This window comes from Ptychodera flava, chromosome 7, assembly GCF_041260155.1.
Source record: "Ptychodera flava strain L36383 chromosome 7, AS_Pfla_20210202, whole genome shotgun sequence".
Lineage (NCBI taxonomy): Eukaryota > Metazoa > Hemichordata > Enteropneusta > Ptychoderidae > Ptychodera > Ptychodera flava.
This window is the reverse complement of record NC_091934.1, coordinates 2,000,852-2,017,852: the sequence shown is the minus strand read 5'-3', so window position 1 is coordinate 2,017,852 and position 17,001 is coordinate 2,000,852. Positions and strand designations below refer to the sequence as shown.

The window sequence follows — 17,001 nt, the reverse complement described above, 5'->3', positions numbered from 1 at the left end:
CACAATGCTGTTTGATTTGTACCAGTGAAGATTGCTTTTCTAACCTTAGCTCGACATGCAATAATGAGAAGCATCTAAATAAGTTAGTAAAATTAGGGTTAGATATTACAGTGAAAATTTAAAAATAACTGTTCAAAGGTCTTTAGGTCCTACAAATGCTCTACTTTAACGAATCAAGTAGTTAACATACACTTTCCATTACACTTTTCTATGTGGCTGAGAAAAATCAGTGGCAAATTCTATAGAAATGCAATAGAGGAATAGTGGTCAGACATTATCAATATCACAGTCCTTCATGTTCATATGTAGACTAGTCCTTTGCCATAACTGACAAGTATGCTATGGTTTGTCATGGAGATGCAGCAAGCCAATTGTAAACTTTCAGACTTGTCAGTTACAAGACTGGTCTAAACCAGACGGAACCAATCAAAACAAAATAAAAATCATTTAAACATTTTTAAGCCATCCAAACTGCCTTCAAAGTATTCAAATCAACCCAAACCTGCAAATTAATAAAACAAGCGACCTAACGGCCGATATAGCTCCGCTGTGTTTATGTAGAGAATAACTATTTTTAACACATGTTGATGAAGAAGGTGGAAATCTTTGATAGCTCATATCAGTGGCCAGAAAAATAGCTGCAAAAATACACAATTGAAGATTTCATCATAATTTGAATATATCACATTGGATCATCCCTAGGAACATGTCAACCAAAGCTATCTGACTAGTAGTTTTTTGAGAATGAAATTTTCTGACAAAAATGGCAAAAAATCGCCCCTAAACAATAAAACTTGCAGATTCACCATAATTTCAATATATCATATATTGTAATAATCCCTTGGAACCTGTATACCAAATATCAAAGCTATCCACTTGCGGTTTTTGAGAAACACATTTTTTGACCAAAATTGGCAAAAATTGCCCCAAAAATACAAAATTACAGATTTCATCATAATTTCAAAATATCACATTTAGTTCTTCTGTAGGAACCTGCATATTGAATTTCAACGCTATCAGACCAGTACACTTTAAGAAACACATTTTTTGACCAAAAATGGCAAAAATTGCCCCAAAATTACAGATTTCATCATAATTTCAAAATATCATATTTAGTTCATCTGTAGGAACCTGCATATCGAATTTCAACGCTATCAGACCAGTACATTTTAAGAAACACATTTTTTGACCAAAAATGGCAAAAATTGCCCCAAAAATACAAAATTGTAGATTTCATCATTATGTCAATATATATCATTAAGTTCATCTGTAGGAACCTGTATACCAAATTTCAAAGCTATCAGACCTGTACTTTTTGAGAAATACATTTTTTGACCAAAAATGGAAAAAATTGCCCCAAAAATTCAAAATTGTAGATTTCAACATAATTTCAATAAATATCCTTTATTTCATCCATAAGAACCTGCATACCAAATTTCAAAGCTATCAGATGAGTAGTTTTGGAAATACACATTTTTTGACCAAAAATGGCAAAAATTGCCTTAAATATGTAAATTTGCATATTTCTGCATGATTTGAAGAAATCTGAAATAGATCATCCCTAGGGACCAAGTATCAAAGCTATCTGACTGATAGTTTTGAAGAAGAAGATTTTTAAAGATTTTTTTACCAAAAACGACTAAAATTGCCTTAAAAACACAAATATGCAAATTTCACCACGAATTGAATAAATCTAACTGAAGTCACCCTAAATAAACTGCATATCAAATTTCAAAGCAATCAGACGAGCGGTTTCAGAGAAGATTTTTTTACCAAAAAACAGCAAAAAATGCCCCAAAAATAGAAATATGCAAATTTCACCATGATTTGAAAAAAACTTAAGTGAGTTCACCCCTAGTGAACTGCATATAAAATTTCAAAGCAATCGGAATTGCTGTTTCAGAGGAGAAGGCAATTGTTGACGGACGACGACGGACAACGACGGAAAATCAACATATTTGATAAGCTCTGCGTCGCTGACAGCGGAGCTAAAAAAGGACAAAAACCAGTAGCTTGCAACTTTATCAAATTCTGTCTAAGCCCTGTGACAATTAAGGGATACCATACTTTATTCACACTAGTATTCATGGTAAATGGCTGAATTCACAAATTCGTGGTGAATGTGGTGGTCACTGTGTTTATCCATTCATGGTGCATGTGGTGTCGCTGTGTTTATCCATTCGTGGTGAATGTGGTGGTCGCTGTGTTTATCCATTCGTGGTGAATGTGGTGGTTGCTGTGTTTATCCATTCGTGGTGAATGTGGTGGTCGCTGTGTTTATCCATTCATGGTGAATGTGCTGGCCGCTGTGTTTATGCATTCATATAGACCAATGGTGAGTGCTATACCAAATATTGTAATTATGGATTGTGTAGATGCTCAGTGCAATATAAACATATCAAAGCAATCATATAGTCATGTACAATCTACTGTACAGTGGATCTCTTTATTGTCTGACAGGGGACAATATTCTTCATTGATGTCGTGGGAAAGAGTACAAAGCTGAACTAATAACAGTAGCAGTTAAAATTACAAAATGTATGAAAACAATAAAAAAAACTCTTGACTCTCTTTTTTACAGTTTTCAATGTCAGGCTATATAGATAAATGATATACAGTTTGATCAGTCGGCTCAGATGTCCAATAATGTTGCTAAAGATGCTGACTACGTTGTATCTTTGTTTTTTGTCTTCTGATTGAATTGCTGTACAAACTTTAAGAATATGAGATTGAGAGAGTGAAAATTATATAAAGACAGAATCAATGTCAAAAGCTATCACTTACGTTATTCTCTTAATGCAAGTTTCAAAGTTAAACAAATAGAGAGTCAGAAAAATTAGTCCTAAGCTAAAAGGAAAGACAATTATGTCTCAAATCTTACCTAATATCAATTTCACATTTTTCCACTTAGATTCTACAATACAGTGTTTTGAACTACTCTGTGAAATTTCCACACTTATAAATCTTTCTGGTTGAAAGCTTTTATGATATGGTTTGCTACTACATCAATTCCTTTCATGTGTTTTGCTTGAGTGAATACTGTCGGTCCATTCTGTCTCATCATCTCAGCATCTCTACTCATCACCTGTAAAAAACAATAAACAGTGTTTTTCTTGCCAAACATACAGATATCAAATGTTTATATAAGCAACATTTTCATCCAACAAATTCTGTGATAGTCACACTCAAGCATTGCACCTTACATGACACCAAGAGTAACGAAAATAATAAGAAAATGAACTAGCATGAAATATTTCTCTGTCCAATATTTCATCACATGATCTTTACATTGAAAACTTGACTTTGTATCAAAACCTTCCTGCTTTCCATCTTGAGACCATCTATAGGCGGCCATAATGTTTGTTTGAAATGAAAATTGCCATATCTACATAGACAGCACATGCTATCGCAATGTAGAATATGCTTGTGGATTCTCAAACGACTTGGACTTTTATGGGAATTGCATTATGAAATGAATACCAGGTTAAACATACTGTCACAGTATTAATCAGACACTTAAAATATAGCAGTTCCTTAAAGCCCTCAGAATTATGATGTTGGAGACACTGCAGATGGGAATCCAGGCAGCCATTGACTTTGTCAATTTTGCAAATGTTAACAGTGGCTCAGGAACACTCCAGATGTTATGACATGTTGAACATGCATGTCTTGACTTTCCCTGTAAATGCTGATATTTGCCATTGAACATTTCCAGGCTATCATTGACTGTCCCTGTAAACGCTGATGTTTGCCATTGAACATCACCAGGCTATCATTGACTGTCCCTGTAAATGCTAATGTTTGCCATTGAACATCACCAGGCTATCATTGACTGTCCCTTTAAATGCTGATGTTTGCAAGTGAACATCACCAGGCTATCATTGACTGTCCCTGTAAATGCTAATGTTTGCCATTGAACATCACCAGGCTATCATTGACTGTCCCTTTAAATGCTGATGTTTGCAAGTGAACAATACCAGGCTTTCGTTGACTGTCCTGTAAATGCTGTTTGCCAGTGAACATTACCAGGCTATAATTGACTGTCCCTGTAAACGCTGATGTTTGCCATTGAACAATACCAGGCTATCATTGACTGTCCCTGTAAATGCTGATGTTTTCCATTGAACATCACCAGGCTATCATTGACTGTCCCTGTAAATGCTGATGTTTGCCATTGAACATTACCAGGCTATCGTTGACTGTCCCTGTAAATGCTGATGTTTGCCATTGAACATCACCAGGCTATCATTGACTGTCCCTGTAAATGCTGATGTTTGCCATTGAACATTACCAGGCTATCGTTGACTGTCCCTGTAAATGCTGATGTTTGCCATTGAACATCACCAGGCTATCATTGACTGTCCCTGTAAATGCTGATGTTTGCCATTGAACATCACCAGGCTATCATTGACTTCACTGTAAATGCTGATGTTTGCCATTGAACATTACCAGGCTATCATTGACTGTCCCTGTAAATGCTGATGTTTTCCATTGAACATCACCAGGCTATCATTGACTGTCCCTGTAAATGCTGATGTTTTCCAGTGAACATCACCAGGCTATCATTGACTGTCCCTGTAAATGCTGATGTTTGCCAGTGAACATCACCAGGCTATCGTTGACTGTCCCTGTAAATGCTGATGTTTGCCATTGAACATCACCAGGCTATCATTGACTGTCCCTGTAAATGCTGATGTTTTCCAGTGAACATCACCAGGCTATCATTGACTGTCCCTGTAAATGCTGATGTTTGCCATTGAACATCACCAGGCTATCATTGACTGTCCCTGTAAATGCTGATGTTTTCCATTGAACATCACCAGGCTATCATTGACTGTCCCTGTAAATGCTGATGTTTTCCAGTGAACATCACCAGGCTATCATTGACTGTCCCTGTAAATGCTGATGTTTTCCAGTGAACATCACCAGGCTATCGTTGACTGTCCCTGTAAATGCTGATGTTTGCCATTGAACATTACCAGGCTATCATTGACTGTCCCTGTAAATGCTGATGTTTGCCATTGAACATCACCAGGCTATCATTGACTGTCCCTGTAAATGCTGATGTTTGCCATTGAACATCACCAGGCTATCATTGACTGTCCCTGTAAATGCTGATGTTTGCCAGTGAACATCACCAGGCTATCATTGACTGTCCCTGTAAATGCTGATGTTTTCCAGTGAACATCACCAGGCTATCATTGACTGTCCCTGTAAATGCTGTTTGCCATTGAACATTACCAGGCTATCGTTGACTGTCCCTGTAAATGCTGATGTTTTCCTTGAACGTCACCAGGCTATCGTTGACTGTCCCTGTAAATGCTGATGGTTTTCCATTGAACGTCACCAGGCTATCGTTGACTGTCCCTGTAAATGCTGATGTTTTCCATTGAACGTCACCAGGCTATCATTGTCTGTCCCTGTAAATGCTGATGTTTGCCATTGAACATCACCAGGCTATCATTGACTGTCCCTGTAAATGCTGATGTTTGCCATTGAACATCACCAGGCTATCATTGACTGTCCCTGTAAATGCTGATGTTTGCCATTGAACATTACCAGGCTATCATTGACTGTCCCTGTAAATGCTGATGTTTGCCATTGAACATCACCAGGCTATCATTGACTGTCCCTGTAAATGCTGATGTTTGCCATTGAACATTACCAGGCTATCATTGACTGTCCCTGTAAATGCTGATGTTTGCCATTGAACATCACCAGGCTATCATTGACTGTCCCTGTAAATGCTGATGTTTTCCAGTGAACATCACCAGGCTATCATTGACTGTCCCTGTAAATGCTGATGTTTTCCAGTGAACATCACTAGGCTATCATTGACGTCCCTGTAAATGCTGATGTTTTCCAGTGAACATTACCAGGCTATCGTTGACAGTCCCTGTAAATGCTGATGTTTTCCAGTGAACATCACCAGGCTATCATTATTAATAGCAAGAATGAATTACAAGTTTGCTAGAATGATCTTGACTTTGTCATTGTTTGAAACACTGCATCTGACGTGAAAATTTGGAATGTTTCATGCTCATAATTGAAGTATTAAAAACATAGGGCCACAGTCCCTCTATCCACCGGTCTGGAAACGTGGTTGGTTTCTTTGTGACACTCCGTGATATGAACCAACACACGATTCACACCTTAAACAAAGGACACTGACAATGTTCAACTGGCCGCTATATCGATGTCGCTACCCACGATCCTATGACAGCCGCAATGTGATCGTTCAAAACATGACGTTTGTGGGTTGTTATTTTCAGAATATCACAAAACATTACAACTTGTTCACTTTAGAAACACTAAACAATTTATTTTTTCATTAAATGGGTAACGTTGCCCCTCTAGATAAAGCTTGAAAGGGACCACACATTATGGTTGCATTTATATGATCACGATCGAAAAACAAAATGGCATGGCCATGCACTGTTCGCAAGTGTCATGGACTATTGCCCGAAATCAAGAAGACAGGCAAAATCGGCTGAATATTAACATCGACAGCTGAGTAGTTCATTACCAAACTTGTTATTGTGTTGACATGATAGCCTTTTGTAAAAGGTATTTACTGTGCCTGAGCGCGAGCGTACGTAGATAGAGGGACTGTGATTAAAAACATAGGGCCAAAGTCCCTGAAGCTACTATACACATGGATACAAAATTAAGTATTTCCTGACTGTATGAAATTATCTAACTAAGGTCATCCTAGGGACCTGTAAACCAAATATTAAAGCTGTCCGACCAGCGGTTTTGAAAAAATAAGCGACTCAACAGTTGACAGAGCTCTGCTGTGTGATGTAGAGAATAACCTTCTGTGACACATGTATTGATGAAGAAGGTGGATATCTTTGATAGCTCATTTCAGGATAGCCTGACCAAAAGTGGAAAAAAAAATTCCGTAAAAATACAGATTTGCATATTTCATCACAATTTTAACAATCTAAGTTGGGTTATCCCTAGGGACCTGTATACCAAATAACAAAGCTGTCTGACCAGTGGTTATGAAGAAGATTTTTTACCAAAAAAGCCTTTTTTGGTGCTAATTTGCATATTTTCAACAATATCAAAAATTAATAAAAAGAGTTTCTCAAAATCACATATTTTATCCACACAACAAATATCAAATCAGTAAGTACTGCAGTTCTCAAGATATTTGAGAGGACAGATGCCTCACAAACGGACATACATACATACATACATACATACATACATACATACATACATACTGACATACTGACAGTGCACGCCAGACAGATACCCATCCCAATACCTTCTATAGACTATATTAGTCTATAGTAGCTAATAAAGGAGAGTTAATTACATTCTAATTAAAGTAAACAAGACTTGCTTAAATCAAAATTTTCGTCATACAAAAACAGCGTATCTGTCAGCTTATAAAGAATCTTAAGCTGATTATCTTTTTATCAGTATTTTCATCCTGTTAACGAAGCACATTTTAACTTTCAAATTAACATGATTGTAAGTAAGTTCTGTTGAATAAGTTGAGACTGAAGTACTCAGAGAAAGCACACTGAAGAGACAAATGTTTGAAACTTAAGAAGTTCAAGGTCATCAAAAGCATCATGTAACACTTTCATTCCACTGTTTACACAGATTGCATAATTGCTATAAATAGCACATGAGGAATCTTACAGCCCAGCTTTACCATAAAAACCCTATCACTTTGACCACTCTTTTAATTCACCACTCTATTTTTTTCCTCAAAAAGTAATTTTATTTTATCCTTACCAAGTCAACCATAAATGGAAATTAGAACTTTCTCTATCTCTATTTATTTGACCACCCTATCATGACAAACTATTTTGAGCAATTTCTTTTAGATAACATACAGGGCACAATAAATGACAGTTCAGAATATGTCAAAGTTGGGATTCAGGAAAGTTGCCTTTACATGTTTTAATCCTCCAAGATGGTAAGCATTTCACTATGAACTGTCAAAAAAAGTTGAACTTTCTGATAATTCTACACTAAAATTATTTTGGCTTTGATGATTTCCTAATTAATTCAATTATTTAAAATCATATTAATTATTTTTTTCTGGGTGAATTGATAGGGTTTATACAGTACAAGAATTACATACAATGTAAGTCAAATTTTGATCAAAAATGACAAAAAAAATTCCTTAAAATACAGATTTGCATATTTCATCACAATTTGAACAAATCTAAGTTGGGTTGTCCCTAGGGACCTGTATACCAAATAACAAAGCTGTCTGACCAGTGGTTATGAAGAAGAAGATTTTTTACCAAAAACGCCTTTTTTGGCATTAATTTGCCTATTTTCAACAATATCAAAAAATTAAAAAAAATAGTTTCTCAAAATCATATTTTTCATCTACACAACAAATATCAAATCAGTGAGTACTGCGGTTCTCAAGATATTTGAGTGGACGGACGCCTCACAAACGGACATACATACATACATACATACATACATACATACATACAGACTGACGACGGACGCCGGACGGATACCCATCCCAATAGCTTCTATAGACTATAGTCTATAGTAGCTAAAAATGTAGGCCAAGGAAAAAAATTTGTGTCCGGCTCTTGACAATATGCAAATGTCTACTGTTGGGCTGCAGGACCAGTAATTAATTTCCCATAGGTCACCACAGCAGCGTGGTGCTTACAGCAAAAATGGAGTCAGCATGGACTATCTCTTGTGCCACCAAACAAAATAAAAGCAGCCACTGAGGTTTTTACAGACAAAACACAGAGACAATGTAGTAAATGTCATGAATTCTTTTTCTATTGAAAAGGCATGCTGGCGTTACCAGGACTTACATTTTTGAACGTGTTGATTTCATCATGGATGTGTAAGACAAATATATCCATGTCTTGAACAGCATAAAATTGAAAAAAATCTAAATTTCAATATAATCAATGATTTTATCCAACCTTACAAAGTGAAGCAAGGGTTTTCCATCTTTAGCTGATGCTAAGGCGGATAGCATCGATGGAAAAACACACTACAGACCCGACCCTAGTACGGATAGTCACTGGTGGGGGTGGGGGTGGGGGGGTAGATGTGTCGGTCTAACACTCGATGGTGTGCTCGCTGTCATCGGAATTTCATCTGGACGTTTATAATAGACATGCGGTGATGACGGTGGCATCGAACAATATAGATAAGGCACAGGGCGTTGTCTACATGTCCGTCCCAAGGGTGGGTAGGTGTTTCGTTGTATCGCTAATAAAGATATATTCTACCAACCTTTGGTGTTTCGGTCTTAACTTAGCACTGCCCTTGACAATCTTGCGTATACGTTTTATCAACATGCTGCATCTATTATCTGATGAGTTTGAGTGCCTAATTAGCCAAAGTAATCAAGGGTAAATTACTAATCTGTGGACGCTCTCACCAGATTATCACCGGATTAAATTTGACAAAGTCAACAACGAACGCACCAGCAAGGTATATCTTCAGTTATACCTTGCTGTTGTCACAATTCTGATTAATTCAACCGCCGATAAGAGCACAATTTTCAAAATCGTTTTCAATGCGGTTTAAAATTATTTTATTGTGGTGAACACGATTATATTCCTAGGAAACTTTTCATAGTCACGCTGGATCAAATGCCACATGATGGAGTGACTATCATACTGCAGGTGCAATTCATAGAATACGTTCATGATATTAGGCGATACACAATTATTGAGAGCTGCAGAACACAAACTCATTCAAAAATATTCCTATTAGATCGATTCCTGAAAATAAGTCAACGCACCGGCTTGTTTTTCCTGCTGAAATTCTCAGTCATGTAAAATGTTAGCGGAATGTCGTTCTCTGCGGTCGTGACCTCGGGTGAACCGAAACGGCAAAGTAAACTGAGTCCTTTGTTGTACGTCTTTATCTTTTTAAAGATTTCATGAAAAATACACGGCATTTAAATACACAACACTTTTTTAAGTCAAATCTAGGCATTGTTTAATTTTCTGTATGTGTTGCCCCAGAACCGAATTGTGAATGGATGCATTACAAAGAATATACTTCCTACAGCCTGATACTAGATATGTAACAATTTTCATTCCGCAATAAATGGCGACATTTCCGAGGCGCGAATTTTTGTCAGTCTGGTATTATTTCTCACTCACATCCATGGCAAGACAGAAAAGTGACTTCAGATCCCTAATTATTTGTAATGGCCAGGCAGCTCGGAATAAATAAATTGGTCCTCGGAATCGCCGCTTTTAGTTTAGCAGATTTTGATTTTTTTTCAGAAACATGACGTATTTTCACCCACTTGGTTTGGTCTGTAATAGTATCTTTAGTCCAAAAAATCAAGTTTACAGCATTTATGCTTTCAACAGTCTTCAAATGTACATGTATTATGTTAAAATACACCATATAGTTGTGTTTCATTAATTTAACCATCTTGACCTAATGGTGAAATATGGAGTTGGCAGGAATAGGGATACTGTACGATAAACCTGATCATGATTATTGATAATAAACACCTTCTAAAGGTTTTATTTCTTATATACTAAATGCCATATTACATATATTAGAAATCTAGCCATAATTCTAAAAACCAACAGCCCGCAGCCCGCAACCCGCAGCCCGCACTTTAGCAGATACCGCATTATGATCACGATCGAAAAACAAAATGGCGAGCACTGTTCGCAAGTGTCATGGACTGTTGCCTGAAATCAAGAAGACAGGCAAAATCAGCCGAATATTAACATTGGCAGCTGAGTAGTTCATTACCAAACTTGTTATTGTGTTGACATATGGCATTTTGTAAAAGGCATTTACTGTGCCTGAGCACCAGCATACGTATCGAGAGTTTGCCATATTGCCACTTACATGGGAAAATATGCGAATAAAATCTACGTGCATTTCTGCACTTGTCGTGCCCATTCTGCTCAGTTAACAAACATGATTTCACAGAATATTACACAGAAAACATATTAAGATCATATTTGGAGGCACTGACTACTAGCATTGCAAGAGAAAGGGACGACAAATTTTCCAGTGTGATTCCAGCCGTTGCTTGTGCCTTTGTCAACACACTCGAAGCGATCAACCCGAGAAATTATCGCACACTATAGCGACGCACTGGTATCACGTGACCGTGTTGCGCTTTGGCTGTGCGGTCTAGGTGATTAACACCTTTTACAATAGGCGTTTCCAGACTGGTGGATAGAGGGACTGTGGTTGGATCAATGTCAGCTTGACTACTGATGAATTTTTGATGAGGGCAAGTCATTGGCATTTTGAGGTAGTAATAAAAATAGCGCCACCAGTGGTGTGTTTGCACGCTCATTGATAGGAGTTCCATGGGCCTTGTAACTTCCCATATCATTGCCACAGAATGCTACAGCCATCTTTCACAACAGTCTGCACTTTAATTCAAGAAAACATCTATCTTTACAAAACTACTTTAAATTAACGTTCAAACCAAACAAGCATCCACACGGGGTATAAAAACTTAAAGGTGATCACTGTTGTGTACCCTAACTATCTTTGTGGGTAGCGGACGTGAATTAGTGATCTTTGCCATAGCACATTACAGCTGAGTACCCATCCAAATACATACCAGAGCTATATAAAAGTAATTATACAGCTTTTTTCATTGTCAGTCATTGGTTGCTCTCTCGTTTACCTAAAGCAATCTGTTATTGTTTTTTTTTAAATAAGACAACTATAATGACAGCCTACACTTACCACTTTCCTGATGCAGTCAACATACCTACACTATTTTTATTGTCAGTTGTCAATAAGCCATGGTTTGTTCTTTGAAATAGATGTCAGTTGTCACTTGTGTAATTGGATAAAATCTCAATATAGTCTCACTTGCAAATATGTCATATTTTCTCAGATTGTCTCTTCACACTTGACATTTAAGAGTATATTGTAAGTTGTCAAGTTGAAAATAGTTCCAGTTCACTTTCAGTCAAATGATGACTATGCGGCCCGCGATGTCATCGACGAGTTACCATTGAATCCAATGGAGCGCGTGACGTTCGATATACGAGGCATGTAATAAACAGATATCTGGCATACTGATATCAGACTCAGTAACTACTCTGACACAAACTGTTATATGCAGACAATCAAGCATTGGCTAAGACTACTCACAGAGCGTAATTCACTACACAGCTATTTATCTCAGCCTTACACCGGTGCAACCAAACAGAAAGGCAAAAAGAGGCCAGCAGGTATTGTATAGCTGGCTTATATTATGTGATTTCGTTTATTCAGTACTAATGGCCTCCGGCCAAGATGTACAAACTTCAATAGAAAATAATACAGATCGCTAGTTAACAAAATTACTGATTCAAAAGAACACATACACATACATATACAAGAAATCTTAAATATTTGCCAAGTGGGCAGCTCTAGCAATCTCTTCCCTGCGTTTTGTCGCGAAAAAAATGTATCTGCTCAATTTCCTTAGTGTAACGGTATTTTGAGATGAAAGGAGGGTCTTGAATTTATACATAACAGGAGGATTAAAGTAATAGTAAGGTAAGTATTTCGCTCTCAAGTCCATATAAGTTGGACAAACAAGTAAAAAGTGAAATTCGTCTTCAACGATACTTAGATTACAAAAGCTACAAACTGGCTTATATTAGCTTACTATAAACATATTTTTGAAGGTATGAAATAAATGGTCACATTGTGTAGTGCTGTAAGAGACTTTGTGTGAGTATTTGCTGGGATGGTTCTAGAATCATTTTATACGAAATGAATTGTATAGATGAAGAAAATGAGACACTTGCCTGAAGATCTGCACCAACCGCTGCTGCAAGATCAGTTTTATTGATAACTAACAAATCACTCTGTGTAATTCCTGGACCACCTTTCCTTGGAATCTTGTCACCCCCTAAATAGTAATTGAAAAAGTATTTTATGCATATCATCAAAGTTGATCAGCTTCCTTGCATCATGTCGTATCCAAATATAACATTTACATCAAACAATAAAAAAGCGACCTAGCGGCCGATATAGCTCCGCTGTGTTTATGTAGAGAATAACTATTTTTGACACATGTTGATGAAGAAGGTGGAAATTAAATCTTTGATAGCTCAATGCAGTGGCCAGAAAAGAGTGGCTAAAATAGCTGCAAAAATAAACAATTGAAGATTTCATCATACTTTGCATATATCACATCGGATCATCCCTAAGAACATGTCAACCAAAGCTATCTGATGAGTAGTTTTTTGAGAATAAAAATTTTCTGACCAAAAATGGCAACAATTGCCCCCAAAAATAAAAATTTCAGATTTCATCATAATTTCAAAAGATCAAATTTAGTTCATCTATAGAAACCTGTATACCAAATTTCAAAGCTGTTAGACCAGTACTTTTTGAGAAACACATTTTTTAAACCAAATATGGAAAAAATTGACCCAAAAATTAAAAATTGCTGATTTCATCATAATTCCAACAAATATCATTAAGGTGATCTGTAGGAGCCTGTATACCAAATTGCAAAGCTATTAGAGGAGTAGTTTTGGAAATACACATTTTTTGACCAAAAGTGGCAAAAATTGCCCCAAAAATACAAAATTGCAGATTTCAGCATAATTTCAATAAATATTATTTTGTTCATCTGTAGGAACCTGTATACCAAGTTTCAAAGCTATCAGATGAGTACTTTTGGAAATACACATTTTTTGACCAAAAATGGCAAAAATTGCCCCAAAAATACAAAATTACAGATTTCATCAGAAATTCAATACATATTACTTAGTTCATCTATAGAAACCTGTGTTGTCTGCACCGAATTGATGTTTAAACTTAAACTAATTTCTGTCATATAATTACCTACCTGTTTGTACTTATAGGACTTCTTCTCTAACTGCTCTCTAACCGCAGATAAGATCTTTAAATCTCGCCTAACACCCCCTTGGTCTATGAATAATTACCCACGATACACCAGTTTTAATCTGCAGCATATTGTGAACTCACTAGCACACTGCATGTATCAACCTTTCCTGAAGGTGAAAGCCACCCAGAAAATAGGGGTAATAACTCAAAGATTACCATGAGAAAATAATAACCAATGGATATTACACTCACGGCAAATAAGTACACACAAAACGTGGGGAGGAAGGGCGGGAGCAAACAGGTAGGTAATTATATGACAGAAATTAGTTTAAGTTTAAACATCAATTCTGTCACCAATTACCTACCTGTTTGTACTTATAGGACAAACAACAGAATACCACAGACCTTAGGAGGCTGGGACAAATTATTTGCCTGAGACTACCTGTTGACTGACCGACAGCGGGCCAAGAGAATATAAACCCTCTAATTCCGAGGCCATGTCACGTAAATAAAAGCTAATGAAGGAATTAGCTGACCGCCAAGTTCCTGCACGAATGACTTCGTCTGCAGGCACTCCAGCTGATAAAGCCCATGATGTTGACAGGGCTCTAACCTCATGAGCAGTCACACTTGAAAGTCGTAAATTAGTAGAAGAACTTTCTGAATATGCCCAGCGTACAGCCGCAACTATCCACTTCGATATGTCGGCAGCTGAGCAATCTGTCTTAGGAGACGGAGGAATAGGTAGAAACAGTCTAGTTCTACCTGCTCGAAAATGCTCAGTCCGTTTTAAGTACCAGCGGAGGGCACGGACTGGGCACAAAACTCTCTCCTGTGGATCAGGCCTGTGAGTGTGTCAAGTGCTTTGATGATAACAGGCTGTGCTACTGAATCCAGTGCTTGGTTCTTGGCCAAGAAACCTGGTCTAGTGCGCAAAACAGCTTCCGTTTTGCTAATAGCCAGCAAGCCCTCATCCACACCAAAAGCGTGAATTTCACTTCTGCGTCTACCAGACGCTAGGGCTATAAGAAACACAGTCTTATACGTTAGAGCCTTAAGGCTAGTAGTATGCAGTGGTTCAAACGGGGGCTCCTGCAGAGCCCGCAACACCAGTGACAAACTCCACTGAGGGACCAATTTTCTTCTTGCTGGTCTCTCAATCATGAAGTTTCTGATCATAGCGGAGAGAGAACTATTATGACCAAAGTCCTCACCTCCTAAGCCTTTAATGGTAGCTGAAATGGCAGTACGATAAACAGCAATCGTACGGGGAGAAAATTCTTTGTCTCTAAAGAGGAAAAGAAAAAACTCCGCTAACTGTTCTACAGAAGCTTTGATTGGAGTAATCTTCCGTTCACCACACCAATCACAGAACTTCCGCCATTTGTCTTCATAGGTTGCCAGAGTACTGGCTCGCTGTGGTCTGGCGATAATGGCGGCAGTTGCCTTAGAAAAGCCTCTCTCAATGAGGGCTTGCTCGACAACTTGAACGCGTGAAGGTGGAACACGCTTGGTTCCGGGTGAGTTAGAAGTGTCCCCTGGGATAGTAGATCTTCTCTTTGAGGCAGTTTCAAAGGGAAATCTATTATCAGATCTAATAGCATCAGAAACCAAGGCCTTTTCGGCCACAATGGGGCTATTAGAGTTATAATTGTCCTCTCCTCTGCTAACTTCTTGAGTACTAGTGGAAGCAGAGGTAGAGGGGGAAACGCGTATGCTGTTATGTTCTCCCAAGACATTGATAGGGCGTCCACTCCTACTGCTCTGTGATCCGGTATCGGCGACACAAAGAGCGGGAGCTTGCGATTTCTGAATGTCGCAAATAGGTCTAACATTGGAGTTCCCCAAATTGCAAATATCTGGTTCACAATGGTCTGAGGTAGTGCCCACTCTGTCGGTTGCACGGAGCGGTTCCGCGATAGGGCATCCGCTATGTGGTTTCGTTTGCCCGGCAGATGCCGGGCTTGGAGACGAACATTGTGGTCTTTGCACCACATCAATAGATTCCACACCAGGAAACAGAGAGTGGGAGATCTCGTCCCCCCCATTTTGTTTATATAGGCAACTACCGTGGAATTGTCTGTGTTGACGAGGACACTCTGGTTGGCCACTGAAACTTCGAAGCGCTGAAGAGCTAAGAAAACGGCTTGTAGCTCCAACCAGTTTATGTGCCTCCTGCCCTCGGCCACTGTCCACTGACCTGCTGCATACAGGTCGTCCAGATGCGCACCCCATCCTGTGGTCGACGCATCTGTAAAAAGGAACTTGTCGGGCCTGACAGTTTTCAGCGAAACACCCCGCTGTAAATTGTCCGTGTCCTCCCACCATAATAGGTGGTAACGCAGGGCAGGTCTGACAGGGATCGGATATGTTATGGCATGCCGATTTGGCCGCCACATTGACAGGAGGTACAGCTGAATTGGGCGTAAACGAAGTCGAGCCCATGGGACGATGTCTATCATGGACACCATCGTCCCGATTATGCCTAATAATACTCTGGCAGGGACTGACGGCTGTGGGAGAATACCGCGTATTAGAGACAGGAGTCTGTCTATGCGATCTCGAGTCGGTGATACTATGCCTCTGTCTGAGTGCAGTCTCATTCCCACGAAAACCATGTCCTGCGACGGTGTCAGAGACGATTTCTCCACACTTGGTATGAAACCGAGGCGGAGAATAGTGTTCCAGGTTAACAAGAGATGCTCCAAGAGAATTTCCTTGGCTTTGTTGCGAAGCAGCCAGTCGTCTAAGTAAGGGTGTATTTTGACTGACTGTCTGTGTAGGAAAGCGACCACCGCAAGTACTACTCTGGTGAAAACGCGTGGTGCCGTTGCCAACCCGAAGGGTAGGGCCGTGTACTCGTAAACTAGTCCGTTTACTATAAAACGGAAGTACCGGCGAAACTCTTCGTGATTGCTATATGAAAATATGCATCCTTCAGATCGATCGAAATTAGCCATCGTCTGGTTCGATAGCAGCTAAGATCGACCGATTTGTCTCCATCCGAAAGGAATCTACCTTAAGAAACGATTGAGGTATGTGAGGTTTAGGATTGGCCTCCACCCTCCTGTCTTTTTTGGTACCAGAAACAGGTGGTTGTAAAACCCTGGCCCCTCCAGGGATGGGTTTACACGTCTTACCACATTTTTGGACACCAACCCCTGAACTGCTTCGGTGAGTTGAGGGGTCTGT

General features: G+C 38.7%; 1 protein-coding gene across 3 annotated transcripts in view; it reads right to left on the bottom strand.

Annotated features, from left to right (window-relative positions):
• Positions 1-2,410: 2,410 nt before the first annotated feature.
• LOC139136549 (urease accessory protein UreG-like) overlaps positions 2,411-17,001 on the bottom strand; it is an 80,064-nt gene continuing 65,473 nt past the window's right edge. For all 3 annotated transcript variants that reach the window (XM_070704280.1, XM_070704282.1, XM_070704281.1), the window contains exons 6-7: positions 12,759-12,862; positions 2,411-3,085 (exon numbers count right to left, since the gene is read on the bottom strand). In XM_070704280.1, coding sequence (XP_070560381.1) covers positions 2,957-3,085; positions 12,759-12,862 — 233 coding nt within the window. In that variant the 3' untranslated portion in view covers positions 2,411-2,956. The remainder of the gene's footprint in view (positions 3,086-12,758; positions 12,863-17,001) is intronic.